A 26,814-nucleotide genomic window follows, 5' to 3' on the forward strand; every position below is an offset into this window, starting at 1 on the left:
AGCATACAAATTTCCATGGTAACATCCCCTCGGCTTTACCGTTTCTCCGATGTCTATATCCGAAAACAAAAACGTTATGGATTTTTCAGCTAAATGCGCAAGTGCTTATTCTTTTTAAAAGCTGATCCCTACAGTAATTTCTTGAAACGTTCCATTTTATAAAATGCAAAATGAAGTCCTGGTGTGTCTGGCGTCGTCACATATCTCGGGCCTTTTGACTTGGTTTAAGAGGAATGTGTAATTATGTACAGAACAATGGGTTGGAATATATGAAAAAAACATCAAATGCAATTATAATGGGCGGTATATTATTATTTCTCATATTAATAAAAATTTGAACGGAAATCCCTTTGTGTGAACCGGTGTAATCGAAAAAATTGGATTTTTCAAAATCTTCATTGCAGATAGCATTAGTAACATTTTAAAAGTACCGTTTTGACTATAAAATAACGCAATTTGTGAACTTATCAAAGATTAAGGAGTAAAACAACCACTTCGCTGAAATAACCGTATATGCAAAATAACTGAACACACTGATTATTACTACCATGTCTGACGCGCGTTAAAATAGCGAAATATGATGTTCAATTCACATATATATTTAAGGGCCATATAAAATTGATTAACGTGCCAAAATGCGAAATTTTTGATCTTCAATTTCAACAACACTATCACTATCACTGCTGGTATTGAGCTAACTGGTGAGCTAGCCGCCTGGTCCTTGTAATTATAGTATTAGTGTCCACGGTGTTGTCGATTGTAAGCATATTACTTTTTATCTCTATTTCAATGATTTTATATTTTTAGTTTCAGTTTTTTATTTTCTTGATTATATTCCAAGGAGTAGGCAGATTAAGGCATTGTAATCAACCAAAATAGGGATGATTCGTTGCGAAGAGTAGGCAGACTGGAACCACGGAATCAGATTACTTCTTAACAATGAATGAATAACTACCCCATCCCCACACCCGTCTGTCTTTGACAGCTAGATTATGAACGATTTAGAAGTAACAAAATTAAACACCAGTGTACTAACTTTAATATATTCCGAGCATACGAATATTTCATCGTCTGGGAAATAATTAGTTAAGATTTGAGGCGATTTTAGATTGTTTTATTTCTTGTAAAAACAATGAATTCATAGATTTAAAAATTCAATATTCAAGGCGTTAACCCGTGCGATTGAACTGCTCTATTAATCTGATTATATCAATAATTTCATCCCTTTTAAATTTCTGTTTTGCCCTAGTTCAAATTCTTCAAAAAATGTACCAAACTGCTAAATCCAAGAACAAAATTTTTTTTTGTAAACAAAAAATAAAATATCTCAAGAACTAATAGTTTTGGGTCTAGGGAAGGTTTGATAAAAAAAAGTTTGCAGGTAGTACTTTTCCATAATAACATAAGATACAGAGTGATTCAAAAACCGAGAAAATAATCTATTTTTATTTTGATTCATCCCTTGATTCAATGAATATTAAAGAAATAAATAATTTTCCAGAATTGTTACTACTACTTACTAAAATTAATTTTTTTGTGACGCTTCCTAAAAAGCTTCTTCTTGATGAAAAAATACTGGAAAACGTGCCTCCACACGATCCAAGTTAATTTTTGGGTATAATCATTTTTTTTCCTCAAGCATTAAATTTGAAATTGAGATTTGAAAATAGTTAACAGTGTATCATTTCAAGTTAATCTAACTTAAAGCTTTGTAAGAAGCTTAATATACTTCGTCATTTAAGGTAATGCTTCAATTTGTCTTTTATTTTTGGGCTTTTTCTACGCTGTGAGCAGTTACGTAAGAAAATGCAAATACCTATAAAGAATACCAGTTTGTTGATGTAACTTCCATCAATTTTTGTCATAAACTTGGACTAAATACAAGCTTGTTATATGAAAATAGTGATGAATGGTTAGAAGACTCTAATTCACTGGTCGACAAAAAAATTTTTTGTAGTAACACAAGAATATTAGAATATTATGATAAAATGGACTATATGAATACGAATATACGAAAAAAATGATTGTAATACGTAAGGTTTTTGTATTACATTTATAGAACCATATTCATTGGTACAATATTCCATATTTATTAATTTCACGTTTTTTGAATCGTATATATTTATAATATTTATAGTTTACATCAAATAAATATGCCTCACATCTATTAAAAACAGAAACTTTAAAATAAATCATCTGAAATATCAATTATCTCTACTTTTTTTTATGAGGTGTTGCACCTTCTCGAAAACGAACAGTAATCACCCATCATGCCCGAATCTTATCGTCCTTGATACTGAATTTCCATTGTTTTAGTATCTTGGTGGACCCTTTCACCTTGCTCATCAGTGACAGCTTCCAAATTTTCGGGAAAAAATGTCAGATGGGAATGGAAGGAATGAATTTTCAATGACATTCGAGCACCAAGAGATTTGTAAACATATATAAGTTCATCAACTAACTGTTGGTATGCTCTAAGTTCCTCTCTGGTGAGCTTTCCTGCAAAATTGTTGAAAGACTTCTCTACGGTTTCTGAATCCATCAACTTCCTTATCCATAGCCTTTACAAAGTTTTTCATCAATCCAAGTTTAATGTGAAGGGGAGGCAGAAGGACATTTTTGGGATCGACAAGGGGTATATGGCAACATTTTTAGATCCCGGTTGAAACTCACTTCTTGCTTGACAATTTTTTTTACATAGTGTTGATCTACTGCTCGACTGTCCCATAGGCAAAGAAAACACCGATATTTCGTAAACCCTCCCTAAAGTCCCATTAAAATTCCAATCACCTTCAGGTCCCCACATATCCACTTATACTTGTTGTAGTTAATTTTGTCTAAAAGCAAGCGAAAAGTTTCTTTTAACTTCACAGAATGAGCAACTGGTATAGGCGGTTTTAAATTTCTATTGTGCTGCTTTTAAGCTGTATTTGGACGAGTCAATAAATAGCATAATCACTGGGATTATGCTCAATATCAAGTTACTTCATTAGACCATCAATATCCGTACACGCACACAACGAATTTTCCATACTGTAGGATACATAAAAAATATATCATTTCTTTTTCTGAAGGTCGTAATTTTTGTCTCTTTGGCTAACAACTTCTATTCCTTAAGACGGGAAGCAAGAAGTTCAGTCTGTTGCTTTGATAACCCCAAATCACGCGCTAAAGCATTCAAATCACTTTGAACAATTAAATATGGCTCGCCGGAACTGGTACTTGGAGTAAAAATAGGGTCGGTGGATTGATCTTCGGAGATTTCTGATGATAAGTTGACTCCAGTATCTTCTAAAACAATATTTAGCGGATCTAAAGGCGCAATCGGCTCTGGTAAATCTTATTTTTATGTTTATTATTCTGAGTAATACAGTTCAGGTATTTTTCGGTCATAAAATTTACCGATATTAATCGACTCTTTATAAAATTACCTACCTGCTAATGTAAACAGGGATAATTAAGCTATTGAAAAGTGGTACGTGTTAGGGCTTAATAAATATTTTTATTACTAATAGACGGGTATTTCCATTTTAAAATAGTTCTATAGTTTTTTATATTTCGAATAAAATTGTAGTTTTCCTCTAAAATTTCCAAAAATAATGATTATACCAAAAACTTAACTTAGATAGTGTGGAGACACGAGTTGTTTTGAATTAAAAAAAAATTTCCACTGTTTTCTCATCGAAAAAAAGCTTTTCACAAGGCGTCGCGAAAAATTCAATTTTAACGACCACCCTATTGTACAGGGTATTGAACACGATTTTTATGAAACATTGGTTATAACTTTTCAAATACCTCGCAACCCTATATTATTTTAATGACGAAATCAAGCTGATTCCAAATGTAATAATAATAATAAAATAATATATAAATATAAATAAAAAGTCTAACTTTGATAGGGCAAGCATTCTGAAACATCCTGTGAGATTGTAAATAATTTTAAAACGTGGAGTCGTATAATGGCTGTTATCCTTCAAATTTCATAATTGATATCTTAAAAGACAAAAGAGGCGCTGAACTTTATCACATTAATCACCCGGTATAATAATGGTTTCAGAGAATTTTGAACGGTTTGTCTTCGTTTAGATTGTTTAAGATGCAGTCTCTATATTATTTCTAGGAATTTTATTATAAAATAGAAACGCTAGATTTTTTTGTAAGAGGTTCTCTTCATAATGTATAAAGCTTGAAAATAATGTTACTCTCACCCTCACAATAGCTACTGTAAATAATCTTAATCACACAATATAATTTGTCATATCTAGTTAATGCCAACCCCCAAAATCTGATTATTTACAGTTTTCGTTATACTCACAGCATTGTGACGATTTTTGTTAGCGAGACAAAAGTAGAAGAAAGACAATTTTCCATCTAAGATCAGAATACAAATAGAAGGAGAGAGGGAGAATCGGTGGTGTGGAATTATGCTGTGTAATGTGGATACACGAAGGGTGACAGGCAGCAAACCGTGAAGAGTGCGTAGTTGAATCGAAGAGGGTGCATAGATTTGCCGCCTGTTTCACAAGAAAAACGAGTGCTGATGCACTTCCGCATCTGTATCCTCCCCAATACAGCGCTGATAATAACCTTGACCTAAACAAAATATGGATATACGTATATTTACATTACGAGTATTGATGGTAAAAATAAAAATAGTATTTTCGAATATTTGCTACTTGAAAACAAATATATATCCCCATAATGAAGCAATAGCAAGTTCTTCCAAATATGATTAACCTATTTTATTCCATGTAAGAATCCCAATTATTTTATACGCTCCTTTGATAATGATAACATACCTCATTAACTAAAGTTATTTTCAGGCGCTCAAGTTTTATATGTAGAATACTAATAGATACTCGTAAACCTGACAACATTCAATGTGAAATCACTCTTATAATTAAAACATAAAATGGTTAGGCGTAATGTGTGGTTTCTGGATTCTGTTCCTAGAAGTTGAGGCACTAAATTGTCAAAAACGAATCGCATTGAAGCTTTTGAACTTCCGCCCTTAGACTTTACGGAACAATTCAAAGATATGAAGGAATACAACTTGAAGGCGCGAGTAACTGATCATGCAAAAATCTTGACGCAGAGTGTTGGTGATTATCCTGGCAATTTGATAGGCAGCGGTCTAATGCCATCTGTGACTGTTAATAATAAGGACTTGAAGGATTAGCTCTTCCAAAATCAATTGCAGATTTTCAAAACCCTTGCCGACAATTTTGTTTGATCTACCATATGCCATTTTATGAATTTATTTTTATAAAAATTATGTATATCTTATGACAGAAAGTATTCGTTAAAAGGCAATCGAATCATTATAAATTGGACAGCATTATAAGCTGTTATTTAGACAGATTCGTTTAATTGTAATCCTACTTGGAATTGAGAAAAAAATTATTATTATGCTACAACTGAGTATTAAATTATAAAATTAGAAATAGACGAGTAAAATGTACCTGCCTGTAAGGGAGTTTGGTTTAAACAGGGTGCAAGACGTGAACTGAGCCCTTTTTGTGCCCCATCCGTCATTAGACTTCGGTAGTCTTTTATCTGATGCAAATAATCTTGTCGTCATCGAACTATCCTTGACGATTCGGTTATTGCCATCCGTTTATTAGTTTTTTGTGTTTAAAACCACATTCTGACGCAAATTTTCTAAACTAGTATAATTTTATTCTGGATAATTTGCTCCCTTTTGCTATATTACTTCTAATGTCGCAATCCTGTTCTTTTATATAAACTACAAATTGTCCTACGTATAAATCTTGAGTAGCTTTGTCAAGTGATTTCAGTTTTTCTTTACATGTTTTTCGGTTCTGTGAATGATCCACAGCAACCCCGTTCGTGACTACTAGATAAATAAAAAATTTATTTACTCTAATTAATTCCGGAATTCTTATTATGATTGCATTATCAAATTGGTGAATGTTTTTCTTTTTCAAGCCTTCGAATATATTTATAATAACTTGCTGTGTTTGAATATATAAATCTTCATTATTAAATTCATATCTGCCTTTATTCTCACTACACTGTCCAATTCTATTGTCTTCATTCGCCCATAGTCTAAAAAACGCCATATTTCTATTTGTCTAAAAAAATTTATGAATCAAATAAATCCCACCAAGTCATGCCACTGTTTAGCGCAGATTGTCTAGAAGGAATATTTCAAAGAAATTGTGTACATACGATTTCCGAGAGCTTCGGCCAGTAGAAATGCATTTATGTTTACAATTCGATGTTTTCATTGGAGATAATGAGTCGACGTGGACTGACGGTTTGTTAGATTTTTATCAAAAATTATTTTTCTAGCAATGTCAATGTTTTCAAATGCATCCAATTATTTATTATTTGATACATTTCCGTCACACCGATATATCACCACCGTTAATTTCAAATTTGTTATTTTATCCTTAGGATTACCCATTAAAACAATTGTTGAAAGCATTGAAATTTGTAATTTGTATATAATGATGTAAGAGTAGCTTAAATAGGGACAAAGGGTCAATTCCTTTCAGCCCACTCTATAGTTTAGTAGTCAAGGAATGAATGTGAAAATTTCCGCCAAGGAGTTTTTACCCGCTGGAATTAATTTTCACAGGAGAAGGTTTATTAATGGGAAAATTTAGAATAAAACAGTTAAATCAAGTCATTAGATTTTAGTTATATCTATATACTTTATGATCACCCTATGTGAAATTAATTATGTCAAAAAATAAATCGGGAATGGCCAAAAAAGGTCGATCAAAAATTTAAAATCGACGTTTCAGAATGAAACCACATTGATAAGTCAAATGAATAAGTTTAATACTCAACGTACAGAATAAACAAACGCGGGTTTGTCTATTTATTTCCTAGCATTACTACTGGGTCCCCAAGTAGAAACTAATCAATCGATATTAGTTATTGTCGCCCTCCATACTTCGAATTGTGAAGTACGACTTTATTTTCCTTATTTAAAGTACAAGCAAGTACAACATTATCCACTATAATTGGTAGTATTTTCATGTTCATGTAGTGAGTAATAATATTTATATATAAATATGTAGTGAGTGACTAATGTTATGAAATGTTATTGTTAAAAATATTAAAGATACTAATAGTGCTTGGATTGTCTAAAAGGAAAGATATATCTACTTCTAAAAATATAATTTGCGCATTAATATGGCTTAAATATAATTTGGAATAATACTCACGCTCGGTATATTGTCATTTGTACAAACTCCTTCTTGTAGTAACCTATCTCTAATTTCCCATGCAAATATAGAAGGACACTCTCTTTTGTATGATGATATTTTAGATACCACTTCGGCGGTGGCAACTCGAGGTTTTGAACCTCCGATTGCACGTGGACGAATTGATCCTGTTTCATAGTACCTGTTGATGAAATATGTATTGTAAACTAGTATATGAACATGTTTATTTAAAAACTTGTTAATAATTTGTCCAAAGATATTTATAATCAATTTTCGGATTTATATAAACGTATTAGTTCTGTGAGTAGCTGAAAAAAAAAACAATTAAACTCTAACATATCTATCTATAAACAATACAAAAACTCTACATTTAAAATAAAGTCTCTTAGAAATTAATGTGAGCTGCTGGAAACAAATAAAATCCTTCAAATAGAGCGAGTGCATTAAAACTGGGATGACAGAGGATATTTTAGATCTAGAGGATATTGGAAGGCAACATAAAACCAGACTAAGAGAAAAATGTAATGTACTTTTACTGGAGGAATAATGCTAGATATCAAGTAGTATTGTACCGAAAGGAAAAAAGATTTTCTAAAAAAAAAGAACGTTATATATAGACAAAGGTCCGGATTCTGGTTAAATTAGTAGACAAGTAATCTACTGAGCAAAACGAAGAAAAGCTGTTGTTTTTCATTAATAAGATTATACCACTGGGGGTATATCGGCCAGCTGGTAAAAATACTTATTCGATACTATCCCGAAAGCAAAAAACAATATAGAATGAAATTATTTGTGAAAAATATTTATATTGATAGTAGTGGTTTTCGCTTCGATATGGCATTATTCTGTATACCTAAGAATGAGCAATCAATTTCGTTAGAAAAGAAATTGCAGTAAAAAATAAACTTAATGTTTATTATAACCCTCATTTGATTCGTATATAAAGCTTATAATTCTAAAAAAAGAACAAATTACGAGCAGTGAAAATGTGAATATGGAAAAAAATGAAAAAAAAAAAAAATAATGGAAATAGAAAAAATTAATTGGAATAATATTACTTGATGTGGAAGGGAGAAGCTTGTTAAAATATATTATGAAAAGGAAAATAAACCTATTACATCACCTCATACGTAACAATGACTTACTAATTAACAAATTTTGAGGAATAATAGATAAAGAATGCAGGAAAGGAAGACTTAAGACATCATGCATACATTAATTCATATAAAGTCCTTTGGAAATAACGGTACGACTATATCGACAAGACGCTTCCTTTCGTATATGATGATGAGATTTAAATATGTTTAATCGACTTGAGAAAGAGTGTGACAGAAAACGGCGAAAAGAATTGTTTGAATGCTTTGATTCAATTAAGTATTCGCATGCTTGCTGCTATGAAATACATTCAATTTTGCTTGTAAATAGAAGGGTTTGAGTATAAATCCGTATCACATACTTGCGTTATTTCAAATTGCTTATTTTGAATTTGTATATTGTAAAAAGGGGATGCGTGGAAATAATACCGTTGTGGGGTTTTAGGGCACCGTTTGAGATGCCTTGCTCGCAGGAAGCAAAATATAAGTCGTCAAACGGTAACGTTACTGACTTTCTGATTACCTCTCGTATTTCATAACGTATAGTTAAAATCTTGGACGGCACATTCATATCTAATAACATTACCTAAAGCCCTTCAATTCAGTTTTGTTTCTATTGCGAGATACCGTAGCTATGATCACGTCATTTGATGTTTGTTTGAACGCAAATTTTCCTTTTTTTGCGACTTCAAAGATGCCGATAGATTATAAAAACGACAACATGTATCATTATTTCCCAATAGGTCATAGTTTATGAGATAAGGGCTTCGAAGTTTTCAAAACGGTTTATAAAGTTTTCCAATCAAGTTCAATTTTTGATAACAGAAACAAAAGTAGTACCTAATTATTGAAAATACCTAAAGAGGTGTTCCATTTCTTGACAATGATATAATCTTTGTTGGGATTATTGGAAAACTTTTTAAGCTGGCGTGCGACTATGTATCCGTCACATAATGAAGAGGTATGCTCAGTGAGGAAAAAAGTGGTGATAGGTATAAATATAAAATTTCATAGTTGGTAACTTTTAGTCAGTAAAATCAAATAAGAACAAAGTTTTTGTACTGCTACTTTTGTGTTTTGTACATCTATTTTAATTAGCCCCAACCATAGAAATATAGAAGAAAATCTATCTATTACTTCGATTATGGCCATATTTAGTAAGCTGTAGGTACTGAAAAATCTGCTAAACGTTTTTAAATTTTATCAGGTAAACTGGTACAATTTACCTCAAGCATCCTATATTTTAAATCCTGAATATTATTGGATCGAGTGCAGTATTCTTTTCATTTTAGAAATTCCGCAGAAAGATATCTAGTGGAGAGACGTCTGGTGGATTGGCATTCGATAATCATCCTTCCAATAGTTCGTTCAATGATATGGTAATATACCATTCGAATAATTAAGAATGTTTACACCACAATAATGGATAGCAGCGTCTTGTTGATACCATTCTTTTTCATGTAGCAGATTCGGATTATTAGATTTGGAGATAAACAGATCAATTCTAGTTTTATTTCCAGCCTCAACATTTTTAAATATTCAACAGCAGTAAGAAAGCGATGGGGGTATGCATTTTGTGGGATGATTCGTAGATTTCCAGTATAGACAATTTTGTCTGAACAGTTCCATTTAGATAAAATGTGATCTCATCTGAAAAGACTTTTCTACCGATACACAAATGCGGGTGGCATTGTCTTAAGCACAATGTTTACACTACCATTTCACCAACACTCAAAACAGAGATTCTTTAGAATCTATCCACAATTTTTTGTACAGTCACCGCCTCAATAAAGTTCTCTCATTATTGTATCTTTCGATGTCAAGAGGATGTGGCTGTACTTCAATGAAAACGAATAATAATTCTAAACAGTTATGATAAGAAAATTGTTGATAGCTGATTAACTGTAATATGTTCAACAAAACATTGTCTTTAATAAAATAGGTTTGGAATAGGTTTATAAATCTTACAATACATTAAAACAATTATTAAATAAAATGAAGGATAAAGTACTAGATTTAGAAGAGAGTTGTCATTGCGAAATTAGCTGGAATGATTGTGACAAGAAGTATGTTGGGCAAACTAGGAAGTCTGTTAATACACAGCCTGCTTAAAAATAAACGGACAGAAAAATTGGTCAAGCACGCTGTTGGTCATGAAATAAATATAAATAATATAGTATTGCTAAAAAATGTAAGCAACAATAAATTGTTGTTTATTTGAAAAAACTGAGATTGTTTAATAAGAGAAGAATAGTTTAAATAGGAACAAATTGGATTAGTATACGTCAGTCGACGATAATATTGAAGAATTGAAAGACAATAACAAATCATGTATACATGGAAATAACTAGATGTTTGTTTGGTCTTGATAATCAGCATATTTTTATGATTTTCATTTCAAAAACTGGATGACTCCAACATTGCGTAGACATAACGTCAACATAGCTATGGTTTTTCGCACTAGAAGAGCCCACATAAATGAAGAAAACTTGAGGTTTTCAACCCAAATAGTAGCATACTGTATATATTTTGATACAATAAAAGATTATCTATAACATAAATACCTGCCAAGTATTTTAGAAACACATCCATTAGAGACTTGTAGAATTCTTGAAATATCACAGGGTCTTGCTCCAGAATGTGCTAACTCGACGATCTTCTGCCTAGTGGAATCGGGCAAGGGACGCCCGCTGACGAACACCCCCCCTAGCTGGTTGACACCGCTATGCCCTGTCCACAGTCATACTAGCATTAGAATTGATTCAGTAATTCTAATGTTTCATGTAACAAATGGTAACCATTTAATTAATCGGTGAAGTGATGCCTATTCAACGTTTTTTTTTTTAATAAAATCATTGTTTACAATTTACATGTATTTCAAAGAATGTAATAAAAGTATAAAATATAGATGCATTATTTGGTTTTAAATCTACAAAAATGTACTTCAATATTGATAAATCTGGTGATGATAGGTCGTAACAATGACAAGACGATCATGATCTTATTACCATTACATGAACGTTATAGATACTGAAATAATCACTAGATCAATTATAGTGATGACAAAAAACTGCAAGAAGATCACGTTGGCCAAGTTTCATAAAATGTAACGCTCCACGTTACTTACACAAATAGAAAAAAGTGTTAATTCAATATTTTTGCTTTGTTTGAATTCACCCTTTCACATTAGGCGTCAGGTCTGTTTAGATCAATATTTTTAACCGCCTTTTATCTTTTTTAATCTTGAAATATAGATTAGCAGCTTTCCTGTATTTTTTGAAAATATATTTTGCCTTTTAATTTTAAACCTCTATTGATTCTGATTGGTCTCTCGAAAGCTGATTCTGTTAACGTGCTGATATCGAATTATGTACTTTCTATTTTTCCTACCTCACAATATTCTGAACCTCAATACTTCTCATGCTCGGGTTATAATAAAATATTAAAGATTAAAATAGGTACAGGGTCCTTCACGACGAGCTGAATCGATATGTATATGGGAAAGTACTGCGACTAGTGCTCTGAAAATTTGCTATCATGGGTTTTCCGAAATGTTCGTTTCAGCTAAAATAATTTCAGTTTTCTGAAACTTCCGGTTATACGGGAAGTGGACCCCAACTTTATTTTAAACGGGTTTCTTTTCATTAAAGTTTGCTGTTTACATTGTTTGTTTGTGGATATGTAAGCTTTTGTTTTTTTAGTAATTTTTTTTTATAATTAAAAGCCATGAAGATTTCAGTTTTTTCAAGTTTCTACAAAAACCGTTAATTTGAGATATATGAATTTACCAACGAAGTCCCCTTAATTTAAAGCGTAGAATTCAATAGTAAAGAGAAAAATGGGGGTTGCCATTTGAAAAAAGTTTTTAGATAGCGAAATTCGGCACCATTTTCTGAACACCCTATAAAATTTTTGTCAAGGTTTTCACAGTTGTTGAAAGCTGTAAGTGGTATTTGTCCAAATCCCCAAAAAATATTAGACCTGACTCACTTAAACTTGGAAATATAATTTTTTTAGTGGGCTGCATGTGTCCAAAAATTTCGAAAATGTGTAATAATTAAAAAATGGTGGACTTTAGGGATACAATGCCTTTTATAAAATTGAAATTTTGCGTAAAATTCAATAAAGTCCATAGGATTCCGCTTAAAGTAACGAAGTTTGGGTCCTCCTTCGGTATAACCGGAAGTTTCAGAAAACTGAAATTATTCTAGCTGAATCGAGCATTTCGGAAAACCCATGCAAGCAAATTTTCAGAGCACTAGTCGCAGTAATTTTCCATATAAATATCGATTCAACTCGTCGTGAAGGACCCTGTACATCTTGTAGATAATGAATGATATAAATTGATAGGATAAATAAGAAAATATGATATTAGAAATTATATAACAAGATCATGGCCTTTGTCATTGATTCATTGGTGAAAATATTCAAATGTAAGCCGAGAGAAAGTTGGAAGAGTATTCAAAAATGACTTTTGCAAATAATTAGATAAAATTGATTTGAAATTTTTAACGGCTGGTTAGTTTATTATGTTTTCTACTCCAATGATAAATTTAATGTTACCAGATGTAACAATCATACATTAGTTAGTCATACATATGCACTGATCGAATTATTTATATAAATTGGTAATTAATGAATAGTGAATTAAATGGGAGTAAATATTCAGGTATTAAAACTAAAGAGTGTCTTTGCGTTTTGAATTGTGTCACATATTAACTTATAAGACCGTTAACTTATGAAATCTGTTATCTAATACAATAACGGCTGTAGTCGTTTAAAGTATTCAATAGGTAATCACCTATCAGCTGATTATCAGCAGTTTCCGAACGTCTCCTTCAATTTTCAGTTGAAATTTCGAATTTAAAACATGATAAATAAGAAATTTTGCTTTTTATTATTTTTCTTGTATGATACTTCTGCTTGATATTTATTTTGTAGATTCTAGATGTTTGATATTTGTTATCAAGAAGTTTTCAACGGTTTACCCCATGTTTGCCAACTGTCCCGAATTTCTCAGGACTGTACCGATTTCCACTTGCTTGTCCCGTGTCCCGCCTTGTCTACCGGGACACAGATTGTCCTGAGAGTTGAGTAGTAAAAATGTAACAGGAGAATCATTGCTTTTCTACTAAATCAAAATCACTTCTAACGATCTGCTTCAGGAGGGACAGTTTGGAAGAGTTCGTACAGGAAGCCGAAATACAAAGTCAAGTGCACCAACTAGGTGATTGCCATTAGGCTTAGCCTGATTCTGTTCCGTATTTTCTAGCTTTTACGCTAAAATGCGTTGAAACAACTGCTGAGCTTAGAAGATTTGGACCAAGATCAACAAAAAACATATTATTATTCGAAACCTGTATATTTCCTCATTTTCTTGCTAATATATGCGCCACCATAGAAAAACCAAATAGACTTTTTCAATAAACTGGAACAAATGCTCTTCACCACTAGGAAACGTTCAAGAGAGCAAATTATTGTTAGGAAAGAGAATTTTTTGCTTCTCATCTGAAAATTGGAAGAACCAAGCAGCGTTTTTCAGAATGTAGTCTCCGATTTCCAAATTTTCTATGACAACATTTGCCACTATTTAAATAAGCATTTTTAGTTCAGCGACGATAACCCTTCAAAGAAAATATCTTGTCTATCCATAACAGATAATACCTCATTTAAAGGCACTTTAGAAGCTTTGATAGTTCAGAAACTCATATTTTCGATATTTGCGAATTTGGATGCGCTAAAAACCGTTGCACTGATTGTTGTCTAATTCTAAACAAGATAAGGGCTTGATGCCCCATGTAGACAAAAAAATATCAGTGGATGACTGATGCAGAATGAAGAAAATACTGCACTCCATTGATTTTTTTAGTCCATTTGCTAATTTTTTGTGTTTATAAAATCTTATCCATTGATTTATACTTAGATGCCCAAAATAAAAAAACCGCAAACTCAATCAACTACTAATGACGTTGCCAATGAGAATTAATAGTAGACAGCCATTTAAGGGGAATAAATAACTTTTATAGTTCAAAAAACGATACAGAAATGAAACAACCCGTCAGCTGATCGTATTTATCCATCGGTCTACCAGAATAGAAAGAATCATAAAATATGACTACGTCCTGATTAACTCGATCAGTTTCCGAACAACAATGAATGTGATCTGGGTTATTTTCAGATCATTCAGATCATAGTTTCCAAAAAGTACTATAGATTAACGATTATTTGATCGTTAAAGTTTAAAATACAAAGCTGGAGTAACTTGATGATTTTGACTGATTTTATTCAGTTCAAACTAGTTCTGACTGCTTTTAGTTACTTTGAATCTCTTTGCTATGAAGATAGACGTAAAATTGAAACGACTAAGGTTAGTAACTTATTTTTTCTCTCTAAAAAAGAATTTTTCTACAGAAACTCTAGGACAGCGTCGTTTGTTTGACTTCTGAAAGAACTTTTCATTAATTCGTTTGTACATCCTTTCAGCAGTCATTGCATTGCACGTGAAAATACGATTTCATCTTGCAAAAAAACAAAAAAGTTTTGATCATTTATCAGTTTGTTTACAGCACATCGACCTAAAGCTGTTGGGTTTTTACATTTAGTTTACATCTGCGGAACACAAAAAATGCCAGGACTAAAAATTGCTTCAATCAATCAACTGATTCGAATCCCATTTGGTTAGATATCTTCCTAAAATTGCAATTAAAGTAGTACGAAACCAATGGAATTGCATTTGCATTCAGCTGCACATGTCTTTGATCAACATATATTTCGTCATGCGTTGCATTGCACAGTTCAATAACTTAAAAACCTAGTAAACCGGAGGACGAACTCCAAGTAGAGTCGAGTAGAAGCTTTGTCAGCTAAAGATTAAGAAGTACTAGTGAATCTATTTCCACTCAAACAGTATTATTTCGAACGTGGGGGTCATTAAAAATGTATTACTAATGTGTGTACCATAGAGGTGATTTTAATCAAAACTAGTTTTTATTTGGAACTATATCAAATCATAAGTATTCAATTTAAAATAGTGAAGTACTGTTAGTTGTTAGACTTTTCTATAAAGTAAAATTACCAACAAAATAAAAAATGTTGATAATACAGATCAGTATATATATGACTATTGTATAACTGTGTACATAACATCAATAGCGTATTAACAAGCTACGAGACAAGTCTCGCCAACCGAACTACCTTACTCGAAAACGAGAACACATTCAATGACTGTCAAATTCAATTAACAATCTTAATAACAAACAAAATTCATTTACATAATTCGTAAAAAATGAGATTTAAGCCCATAATAATCAATGATTAGCCTTATTTTATATATAAGAAAAATAAAACAAGCGCAGCATTCATCTAAACTAAATTTTGGTTCTACACATATGTCAGTATTACACGAAAATGTTGAATGAAATATTATAATTATCAATAATGGATGTTATAAACAAATATTTTTTGGTTATCTAAGGTTTAATCATTAATTTTATCATATGAATATATATCATACTGATCACCAGCACTTAAGCTGGCCTTACACCATCATTCATCGGAAAAATTGCATTTCTATTGAAGGTGTAAGGTCAAGTCTTGGAATGATGAATGTTGTGAAGGATTTCCAGATATTTGGGAACTCAACCCAAATCCTTATTCAGTACACATATAGGAAATTTTGGACGTACCAGGAAAATCGAGGTTTAAAAATTCTTTTGAGAATATTTCAATCCACATCATCATACTTCTCTACTATAGCTGAATAGATAATTCATTGTAAGTGGTAGCTAAAAGTATGGAAATAATATACCTTTGAAGAGCCTAGACGCATTATCAATTTATATCACCAGCAAATTATTCTAACGATCAGTTGACTCAAACATTCGATGTTTTAGTTTAGATTGTTTATTTAAGCAGATAAAATCTAATGGGGGCTATCAGAATAAGACTTCCTGTATTGTTTCAAACAATAAAAGGTGCCTATGGAAAGTTATACGGATTTCTTTCTATTCAAATATGTTAAAATTCAGGTTTTGTGAATAGTAAAACCATAAATGGATATTTTGCAGCTGTTTCAATAGATGGTGTCCAGTCTTAGACTTGAAGATTCTATAAAAAATTAAATACGAACAAAGGCTTTTATTGGATTCCCAGATATGCCCAATTGCTTACATATTTCTAACCAACATTTGATTGTATCTACAAGTGATTGAAAGTTGTATATATTTCTATAAAGCGACCCTACAAAATACAAAGATACTGGAGGAACAGATCCTTAGTTCGAGACAGAGTCACCCGCCTCTTCTTGTATAAAAAGACCTTCGTTTGTATTATCTGCGAGGAAACTTCTAGCGAAATTGAAGTTCCTGAGCACGTAAATGCTCTCATTAGAAACCACTAGGATAACATTCGAAGTTAGGATATAGAATCTCACCTATTTTAAAACTACAAGGCGTTCATCAGCATACTCTCTATAAAGAATAAATAATGACAACAGAAATCTTAGCTGATAGATATATCGGTAGAGGAAACACTCATTCTCCTAAATTATATTTTTGATCGCTGTCATACTCTACCATTAACAAATAATTTACAGCGCTCTCACATCATCGCCATACTCAATAACTAGGCTCAAATATTAGCGAGGCTTGGTTTGAATGGAAAGATATCTAAAGAAAAAGGCTAAAAGTGTGATTAGTGGATTACCCAAGATTTGGAAAGTGCTTTAAGGCGAAAATGGGGCTAGTTCAAATTCTTTGAATCGATTGGTTCAATGTTTAAAGAACTGGAAAACGATAAAAGGCACTTTTCTATTTTTAGGATGAATTTTTGATAAAAATCTTTTAGACTTTCATACTTTCGGAAAACATAGACGATGCATTTCTCTCTATAGTTTTGTAAACAAAGATCAAAATCAAAGTCAATAGTGAGTTTTAACCTTATCATTTCTTTCTCAGAAATCACTATTCTCAATTTTATGTGAACAATCAATGAGAAGGAGCATCTAGGATATTTACGCGATTGAGGATTTTTTCTCCTCATAATGAGTGTTTCATAAGTTGACTCAGTTGATCATGAATTAGTGTTTGATTTGACACTCTTCATTAAAAGACACCAATAAAAACTATAGAAGGTAATGTCTGATGTGATTTTTATTTGAATTAATCCAATTATCCTTTTTAGTGGGTTTCGTTGGATTGCCAGCAAAAAATTATATATATATATATGATCACACAAAAGTGATTTTCCTTATTACTGAATATTTCAAGAATTTTGAGTTGAAATTTCTGAAACCTTTGGTGATTTTTATATTTAACACACTATTTACAGTACCATGTCTGACGCACGTTTCGATAACAAAGTTATCGTCTTCAAGGACCGAAGGAAAACAGACAGTGTAATTGTGAGTGTTGGTATGGAAGTAGTTTAAACAGATTTATCAGTACTTTAAGAATATAATTATTATTATAATCAATTATAATAATCAAGTTTTCGATTTATTTTCATTTGTTTGTTATTAAGTGTTAATCGGCACTACATCGTATGGGTTCTCGTTTTGATCAATCCTTGCAACAGTAATTATTCCATTATCCATTTACCTGTAAAAATAACACAAAGCAAAGATTAGTATTATTAACCAATTAAACAAAAATTAAATCTAACTCATACATTTGAGTTTTATATATATAAAATTTCATATAACATGGGATTATTTATTTTTCCATAAAACACATTTCTCCATTGTTATTCGATGTTACATACATATTAGATATACATATACACAATGAAATGTTACGTTCAGAGGAAATATTTTGGTAATGGTAATACATCAGCAATGAAATGGTATGATTCGAAAGTAATTTTGTTGGTATGTGGTTATGTGTGTAAGAATCATAAGTTATTCGCGATCGAAGCACTTCGGAGCAAATGGCCGCCTGTTTTTTATCCAAATAGCTGGACTTGTCGGCATCGTTCCATTAGAGCAACGAAGAGCTGTCAATTATGAATACTATACCGATATTTGTTTGGCAGAAACTTCCGAAAAAATCAGGAAAACCAATCTCAGAAGACGATTCATTCTCCACCGCAACAACATCAGTTAAAACAAAACCGGTTTTGAACAGTCAAATATTGAATGATTCCTTTTTATTTTTATACACCTGATGAAGCGGTTGATGCGTTCAAATCACGTGTTTCAAGGTATCTCAATCGTAATAAAAAAAACTGGTTCTATTGGTTCAAACGCATGCAAATATTTGTTTTAATTTGTCTCAAAACTTAAGTACCCTCGTACAGATAGAGACAGCTTCGTTTGAATTTTCATTGGGCCTAGTGTGAAATAATGAGATGGACCGTTATATAACGATTTTTGTAGATTTTAGGTTTATATTGGATAGCTACGCCGAGGAAGTTTAGATTTAACTCAGAAAGTTTTGAAAAAATCGTTATGGAATAGTGGGTGATGTTCTGTAAAATTTGATTAGTTTGAAATTATTTTGAGTAAATGACTGTTGGAGCTGATAAGATCTTGTATATTTTAGAAAATTGTAGCTCAACATAAGTGAAATCTTAATAATATTACCAGTTTTGGAGAATAATAAAAATTTACCATCAATATTCAAATATTAACCCCAATACAAAAAAATAAATGATAAAATATGCAAGTTGAAGGGTAACTAGGAAAAATACAACAGCACACAGTGATTCTCAGATTTAAAGATTGATTATTATTCCACTCAGATCACACCCCGTCTTACTCTTTCGTTTTTCTAAGTTTGTCAGCTCGGCAAAGGAAATTTGCGTCAACCAACCGAATGATTGACGTTTTTAAAGAAATTTCCTCTACGTTTTCGACTGTGATGATTTATCAAGAACTTCTCGCCAATTTTTTTTACGTTTCTCACTTACAGTTGTCAATTACTTTTACACTTTCTTATTTGAAAATCTGGTCACGTTCGAAATCAAATCAGAGAGGCGTGAGCACCAAAATTTATGGTTGAATATACGTTGTATAAAACGTATTTTTGTTTGATTTTTATTGAAACGGTATTTCCGCTACACTCCTGAATTCATATTAAATAAAAAAAAATGAATGAATCTAAATGTATCCAAATGATAGGATGTCAAAAAGAAATTTCTGCTACTACTTTGTCGTGTGAATAATAATTCGATAATAATAATAAACTTATGGACAATTATTTAATTCGAATGGATAAAATAAACTATTTTAGCTGAAAACAATTATAAATAATGAAGATATATACCATGATCTGGTGCTTTCTTTCCTTTTATACCTTGAGGTACAGCTATCTCTTCCTAAAAACCAGTAGTACTCGACCAACATGCTTGCATCCAACTTAAAAATCTCTTCTTCACCTTAGCGATATTTTGATATAACCGTTTCTCGTGTTCATCGGAAACTGCTCCTCAATTTTCAGGGAGTCAAGTGAAGGAAGTGTACTTTAAAAGACATGTTACATCCCAAGTACTCCAACAGCAATTCTCCGAGGTGAACGACATAATCATCACTTTTGTGGTTACCCAAAAAGTTTTTAAATACGTTTCGGAATGCAAGCCAAGCATCTTCTTGATTTAGGTGTTCAATAAACGTCTAATTTGGGAACCTTACTTTTCATAATCAAATAAGTAAGTAGTCACAAAGCAGCAGCTGCAGGCATTGATATAAATGAGAAGAAACCAATTTTAAGTGAACAACGTTCATCATGCGTTTATCTTTGTCTATGTTGGTTCACTTACAGCTCATGAGTAAGATGAATTATGTACGGGTGTTGGTTCAAGTCACGATACATAATTTGGCAAATGACCGGACTCTTGTGTGTGACACGCAATCGGCTGCCTCTTTGCATTTTCTCAAGGATAACGGAGATATGGCGTTAGGATCCCGTTATGTTTTGAATATTATATAAATCAGTACCCTCAAATTTTTATGTTACTCGAACAGCATACCTATTTTGATAAAACATATTCTCATTTGCCGAGTAGATGCAAAAATATGGCCCTTATTAACAAAGTTTAGAAGTTTCTATTGAAAAAACCCTGTACTTTGATAAATTATATAGGGTTTAATAACTGCTGCTCTGTCGCCAATTGAGAACCAAACCTCCTGAGAGTAGATAGGTAGGATGAGGATTCCACATAAGCATAATCCTATTAGAACAAAAATTGATAACGGTGGTGTGATAAATTGTTATATTTTTGAATACTAAAATACATTTATTTTTAATTAAAAATATTCTATTCACTATTTATTTACTGAATAATTGAGTACGTCCCTGTATCTACGTGATTATTCATGCATGCTACGGATCCTAAGATATATAATAAAAAAATCGAGAAATCTTCACCTTTCACTAGCAGCTTCCATTTGTCACTGGCCGAATGAATGAAAGCGAATAAAAGGATCTGTTTTGGCAGCTCAAAAGACTGATTTTTTCCTGATATATACGTTAGCTTAGAACTTTTCTGTATTTATAAGAAGTTTTTATTGACTCAATGAAGACTACGATATACACATGAGCAAGGTCGCGAAAAAGTCAGAGTCGCAGTTTGTATATAAAGGTTATAAGAAACGGAAAATATCGAGAAAATAAAAGAAATTTGGGAACAAACAATGCTTCCAGAATAAATTTTACTTTTACTTTCTTACTTTTGAATCAGTGGAATAACGTTATATTCCAAAAAAATTTTTACAGTGACGGTTTATGGGTGTTTCATCAACTTTTGTGTGTAAATGAATTAGAAAAAATTAGAAAACCTTCAAAACGTATTAAACGTCCAGTTTCAGAGTTTTTTTACATTCTTTTTCATTTTGCTTTCAGGATAGAAATTTGATTTGATTTGTGGTACCTAAACACATACTTTAAACACCTATTTAAAATAGATATACTTTTTCTTCTTAATATTTGATTTTGACTGAAAAAGCTTTCGTTTTTGAATATTTTTTGCACATATATACACCTACATTTGGGGCTTGATATCAAGCCTGTTATATTTGAAATTTGAAAGTTTAGTATTGTCTTTACTTATATACTTTTCTTTTCCAATGGATTTGATTAATTCTTTTCTTACTACGCAATAATTATTTCATACTTGACAATAATAGAATAAAACCAAGCTTTGCATGTTTGACTGTTACAAATGCTGTCAATTTTTGGTGTCAACTAAAATATTCTCGGGCCGTTATCAAAAATAAATTTAGTTTTTTAGTAAACAACAATTAAAACACTCCGCATATTTTCTAGCCAACATTCGAGTTAGTTTGGCAAGTTAATTTAGCAGGCATCAATAACGAAGCAGACTGATAAATCAGAATGCGCAATTAGGTTGTGATTACTTCCTTAAATAGTAATTCTGTTTGTACTATGACTATAATTGTTCTAGTTAATAATACAGAATCATCAATGAATTTTCTGGCAATGACGAATTTAACTTTTCAATTGACGTATTGAAATCAAAGAATGTTTAAAAAATTGGTGGTGTGATTGTTTCCATCAAATTATATCAATCTTGTGACAAACAATGATCTGTATTTTTTATATATATGAAATTGCAATTCTGTATTTTGGAGCCATTTCCATGTATATGAGACTCTATTGAATTTTCTGTTGTGTCTGACTCAGATTATGATATTTCTCTTAAAATATTTGATAGATTTGCTTGAGAATTATTTACTATTCAATGACTGAGTAGTTATTTCAACATTAATGTGTGTGTAATAAAATAGTTCCTTTTATTTGTAGATCTATCAAACTGTCACAAAAAGAGTGAAGTTTTTCCCCAGGGAAATATAATATTTCGCTTCAAAATAGGTTTGTTTTTCCAATTAATAGGATAGTTGACTAAATTTGAAAACTTCATTAATTATATTCTTGATTATTAGGTATTTTATTTCAAAAAAAATATATATCAAAGAAATAGCAATATCTAAATTACGTATTTTGTATTTAAAAATTGGAATTTAGATTTTCCTCGAAAACGCTGAATAGTGTCATGGTGTCTTAAATGACGTCATGGCATGCAAAACAAACCTACATTTGTCGCAAGTGTAAACTGCTTTCTAAAAATTAATCCTTCGTTTCACAAATACTCTATAGTGCCTCAGTGTAAAAGTACAATCATAAAAACGCCAGACAAATTATTTATTTATGTTCCAAAGGATTAACCCACGCGGGAAAAGTGATTAACACTTGCTAGTAGGAATGACGTTCATTGTTTATCAATGTCAAATAGGAGAATGCATTTTTGTGAAGATCATTCCAATATTATCTACCTAGGTAATGTGAATGTAAAACAAAACTAATTGTGTTTTGTCCAAGAATATCAACATACTAAATGCTAAAAACGTAAAACAATATGGAGTAACCGGCTCTGTTGTATGAAAACGTCAAAAACAACAATGACGTTTGACGTAACGTGACGCAACACTTTCTGATTGGTGGTCGCGGTCACGTGACTTGATTTTGACATTTTTTTGAATTTACTTTTTAAAAATTTTTCTAATCATGAATTTTTATGGGAATTAGACTGTTTTTTTCTTATTTACGTCTGTTCATTAATTTTTTTCAATCCAATGATTGCACCTTAGAAATCAATAATTTAATGATAGTTATTTTAGTAAATCAAATACATTCTCTCCCCTAAGTAAACTGTTTCGTCTTAAGACAGTGTTAATTAATATATTTCAAACAATAGACTTTTTATAAGTTAAACCTACAGTTCCTAAATCTCCGTATATTAGGAGGAAGGAGTTTTCTCCCCTACCCTAAGGCGACAGCTCCGAAACGGATTGTGTATGAGCTAGAGATATGTCTTAAATCCTTTTCAACCCCAGATAAAGCGTGGTTGAGATAACAAAGCAACCTATGTGGGTGGTACGTGATTATTTTTGAGTGTCATAATCAGGCTTAACAAAACAAAGTATTTAAATAAATATACTTTCTATATTTACGGAATTGAATTCATCTGAATGATCCATCCAATTTTTGGTACATATTAATAAGGTGCAGGTTTGAAAATTACAATTATAAAACAATTATACAGAGTGAGTTTTATTTATGGAACGCCTCAATTATCTCGGAAACGATTTTTATAAATTTTTGTGCCCCAAGTCATATGGTGGTATATACATTGTTGTCAGATCTTTCCTTTTTCCGGAAAAATAATGAATTTTGTTATTTCAAATGGATCATATTTATTTTGTGTTTTTAGAAATCTTTACTGATTATTTTTCATGTAATATTCTCTATATCTAAATCTATATCTAATTTCGGAATTATAGCTACATTTACAGTATCTTCACCAAAGTTACAATAAATATTGTAAATTTAGATGGCTACGATTGAATAAACTCATTTAATTTGAATATTTTTTAATAGTTTATGTGCTAATAAAAATCTCGTAACAAGGTCTAGTGTCAGTAATTAGTAAAAAGTTTAACGAAACTGGTACAGTACGGATGTGAAATATCAAGTTCCCTGGATATTTGTCTAGTACTCAAGTGTGTATCGTCGTCTAACAGGACACAGCCATCTAAAGATTTGTTTTCAGTTGATACAGTTTTTCTGATTTGGATAAATATTTTACTTAACCAGTTTCGTTAAACTTTTTTATTAATTTATTGACAGTAGATCTTGTTATGGAATTTCGGTTAGGATATACATTATTAAAGATGTTTCTTTCGACTTTTACGTCTATCACCGTATCCTAATATCATTAAAATATCAATTCGTTCTTTTTCAGATAAACGAACCTTTGTGACTTTCAATAAACTTCAACAATAATAAATTATTGAAACGTCAAATTTGTTATTGTAGCAGTCGTAGTCACCTAAATGTATTATTTCAACTTCGTCGAAGATGAAAAATAATAAAAGTATTTCTTAAGGATTTCGAAAAGCGAAAACTATACAAAGTGATCTATTTGAAATAACATTATTGTTTCAGAAAAAGGAAAGAGTTTGATAGAGCTTTTTGCGATGAAGGCCGTTATTTCTGAGATTTCTTTGATTGCTTGTTATCTAGAAAACTAATCAAAAGTGAAGCTACAAATATTCAAAGTATGTAAAGTAATATATAATAATGTTTACTCCCCGTATAAAAATCCGTAAACACCTGGACTTGATCAATGTGTGTCAATATTCATCATCTGCACTGTTTACCAATGAAAACATCGAATCGCAAACATAAATGCATTTCTATTGGCTGAAGCTGTCGGAAGGCGTATGTACACAATTTCATCGAAATATTCCTGCCAGACAGCTTGCGATGAGCATAAATTTCTTTAAATAAATAGAAATATGGCGTTCTTTAGACCAGGGGCCGACAAGTAAATCAATTTTTCATTTATCGAATAGTTACGAAAGGGGTTACTGTGGATCATTCACAGAACCTAAAAACATGTAAAGAAAAACTGAAATCGATTGAAACAGATACTCAAGATTTTATACGTAGTACAATTTATAGTTTATATAAGGGCTGCGACATTAGAAGTAATACAGCAAAAGGTAGCAGATTGTCCAGAATACAATTATACCAGTTTAGAAACATTGCGTCAAGTTTTGTTAGCATGTGCACACAAAAACTGAATAAACGGATGACAATAACCGAATCGTCAAGGATAATTCTATGACGACAAGAATATAAGACTACCGAAGTTCTAATAGACACATGATTTATCCAGACAAAACATGGTTTGATAGTCACGATGTAGTAAATTTCGGTTGAGTTGACAATAGTAAAAACTGCTGTTTGAATGGGCCATGTTATGAAGGAAAACGCATTATCATAGTACACGCTGGAAGCAAAGAATTCATTTTTCTTTATGGGTTTTGCTCTGAAATTAGTTAATCGTCTATTTGAAAGTAGCATTTCCACTCTTATATATCGTCCATATCACTTGTGAACGAACTTCAAAAGTTACTACAATATCACCATAGGCTGATTTGATAATATGGTGAAGTTTTCTCAACTTCTAACAAAACTTGATATTTATTCAACAGATAATGTAAAAACAATCTCAATAAAGCGAATGTAGTCGCAGACTGGAAAGCGTAAACGGATACAAACTTGTTTTTGCTAATCTCAATCTATAGGAGAAGGAATCATATTAGTTGAAATCGATACAGGGTAAGTAATTTCTGTTACAAAAAATCAATTTCACTTCGTAGTAATCGGGCTCGTTTATAGATAGGATCTTTTGGAATAAAATCCTCAGTTTTCGTCCATTGATTGCTTAAAAGAATGAATAAACATATTATAATATAAATTGATATTTTTCTCTGATACTTCTGATGGAAACTTTTGAATTTTATTGTCGGTAAGGATTTTTGGGATTTTTGTTTTACTCAATGAAAGGATCAATTAATTGTATAAAATAGTACAGTATTTCTTCAAAATAGTAGGCACCAAATTCTTAGAAATGATAGTGACTCTTTAACCTTATTCGGACCAATAGCATATGTAAACTTTTATAAAAATCTGAAAAAATAACAATTGGATTCATGGGGATACAAATAGTGTTTCACTTTTATTTTTGATATACTGCTATTTTTCGATGAGATATCCTTGATAAATGAATCCGTAGAAAAATACGCAGATTACAGAATTCCATTTAATTAATAAGTTCATTTGCATGTTTATGATTATCATTAGCACAATCTAAACAATTATAATTATTATACTATCAAAAATTTAATATAAACTGTTTTATTTATTAATTATGAGAAATGAATTACACATAGAGCAGAATTTCTCAAGCTCACAAAACATTCTGTAAATAAAATACGCGTAGCACAGAGAAAAACGGAAAGATCGATGCTGGGGCTTCCTCGTAGAGACAAAAGTTCTGAATAACCAACAACCGCAAATTTCAAGTATTACTGATGGAATTCAACTAAATACAAAGGTATAATGTTACTGGTTCTCCTAGCTAGGTTTGCGAATGGACGCTGGGCAGAAAAGATTTTGGAAAGGAGACTTATACCATAGTAGGGGGACGTACACCGACGAGATGGTCCGACACTATTGAGATAATTCAATCAAACCGGATAAATGCCGCACAGAATCGAAACAAATGATTCAATTATGGATAAGCTGAGTGATGAAGATGAATTCGAAAGAAAATGATGCCAATGATTATTAAATAACAAGAACTGCAAACTTCTTATCCTCTAATTATTTACAGTAAAAAGTTTTTTCAATAACTATTATATCCGGTGGACAAATTACCGCAAGCAGTGGTTCCTATTTCAAAAATTTTCGCAAATAGAGGCGGCCACGATATGATTAATTATTTCCAGTGTAATGTATGAAATTATGTTTTATAATTTGTGGGTAAAGGAATTAAAATTTTATTGATGTTATTTAAGTAGAAACGTGTAATTATTATCGTTGAGGCATGTTTTAGTCTAGTGGCAAAAAACATGATTTTGGTCTCTTCTATTGGCCATAATAGTTCTCATCTATTAGAAAGTTTTACAGCCGAAAAAATGATATTCATGTGCAATA

The 26,814-nt window shown here is 31.5% G+C and overlaps 1 protein-coding gene across 1 annotated transcript in view; it reads right to left on the reverse strand.

Moving 5' to 3' along the window:
- LOC130449313 (paired box protein Pax-6-like) overlaps nucleotides 1–26,814 on the reverse strand; it is a 112,609-nt gene that overhangs the window by 59,969 nt on the left and 25,826 nt on the right. The window contains exons 3-4 of the mRNA XM_056787051.1: nucleotides 10,858–11,023; nucleotides 7,200–7,380 (exon numbers count right to left, since the gene is read on the reverse strand). Coding sequence (XP_056643029.1) covers nucleotides 7,200–7,380; nucleotides 10,858–11,023 — 347 coding nt within the window. The remainder of the gene's footprint in view (nucleotides 1–7,199; nucleotides 7,381–10,857; nucleotides 11,024–26,814) is intronic.

Source organism: Diorhabda sublineata, chromosome 10 (assembly GCF_026230105.1).
Source record: "Diorhabda sublineata isolate icDioSubl1.1 chromosome 10, icDioSubl1.1, whole genome shotgun sequence".
In the NCBI taxonomy this organism is placed as follows: Eukaryota; Metazoa; Arthropoda; class Insecta; order Coleoptera; family Chrysomelidae; genus Diorhabda; species Diorhabda sublineata.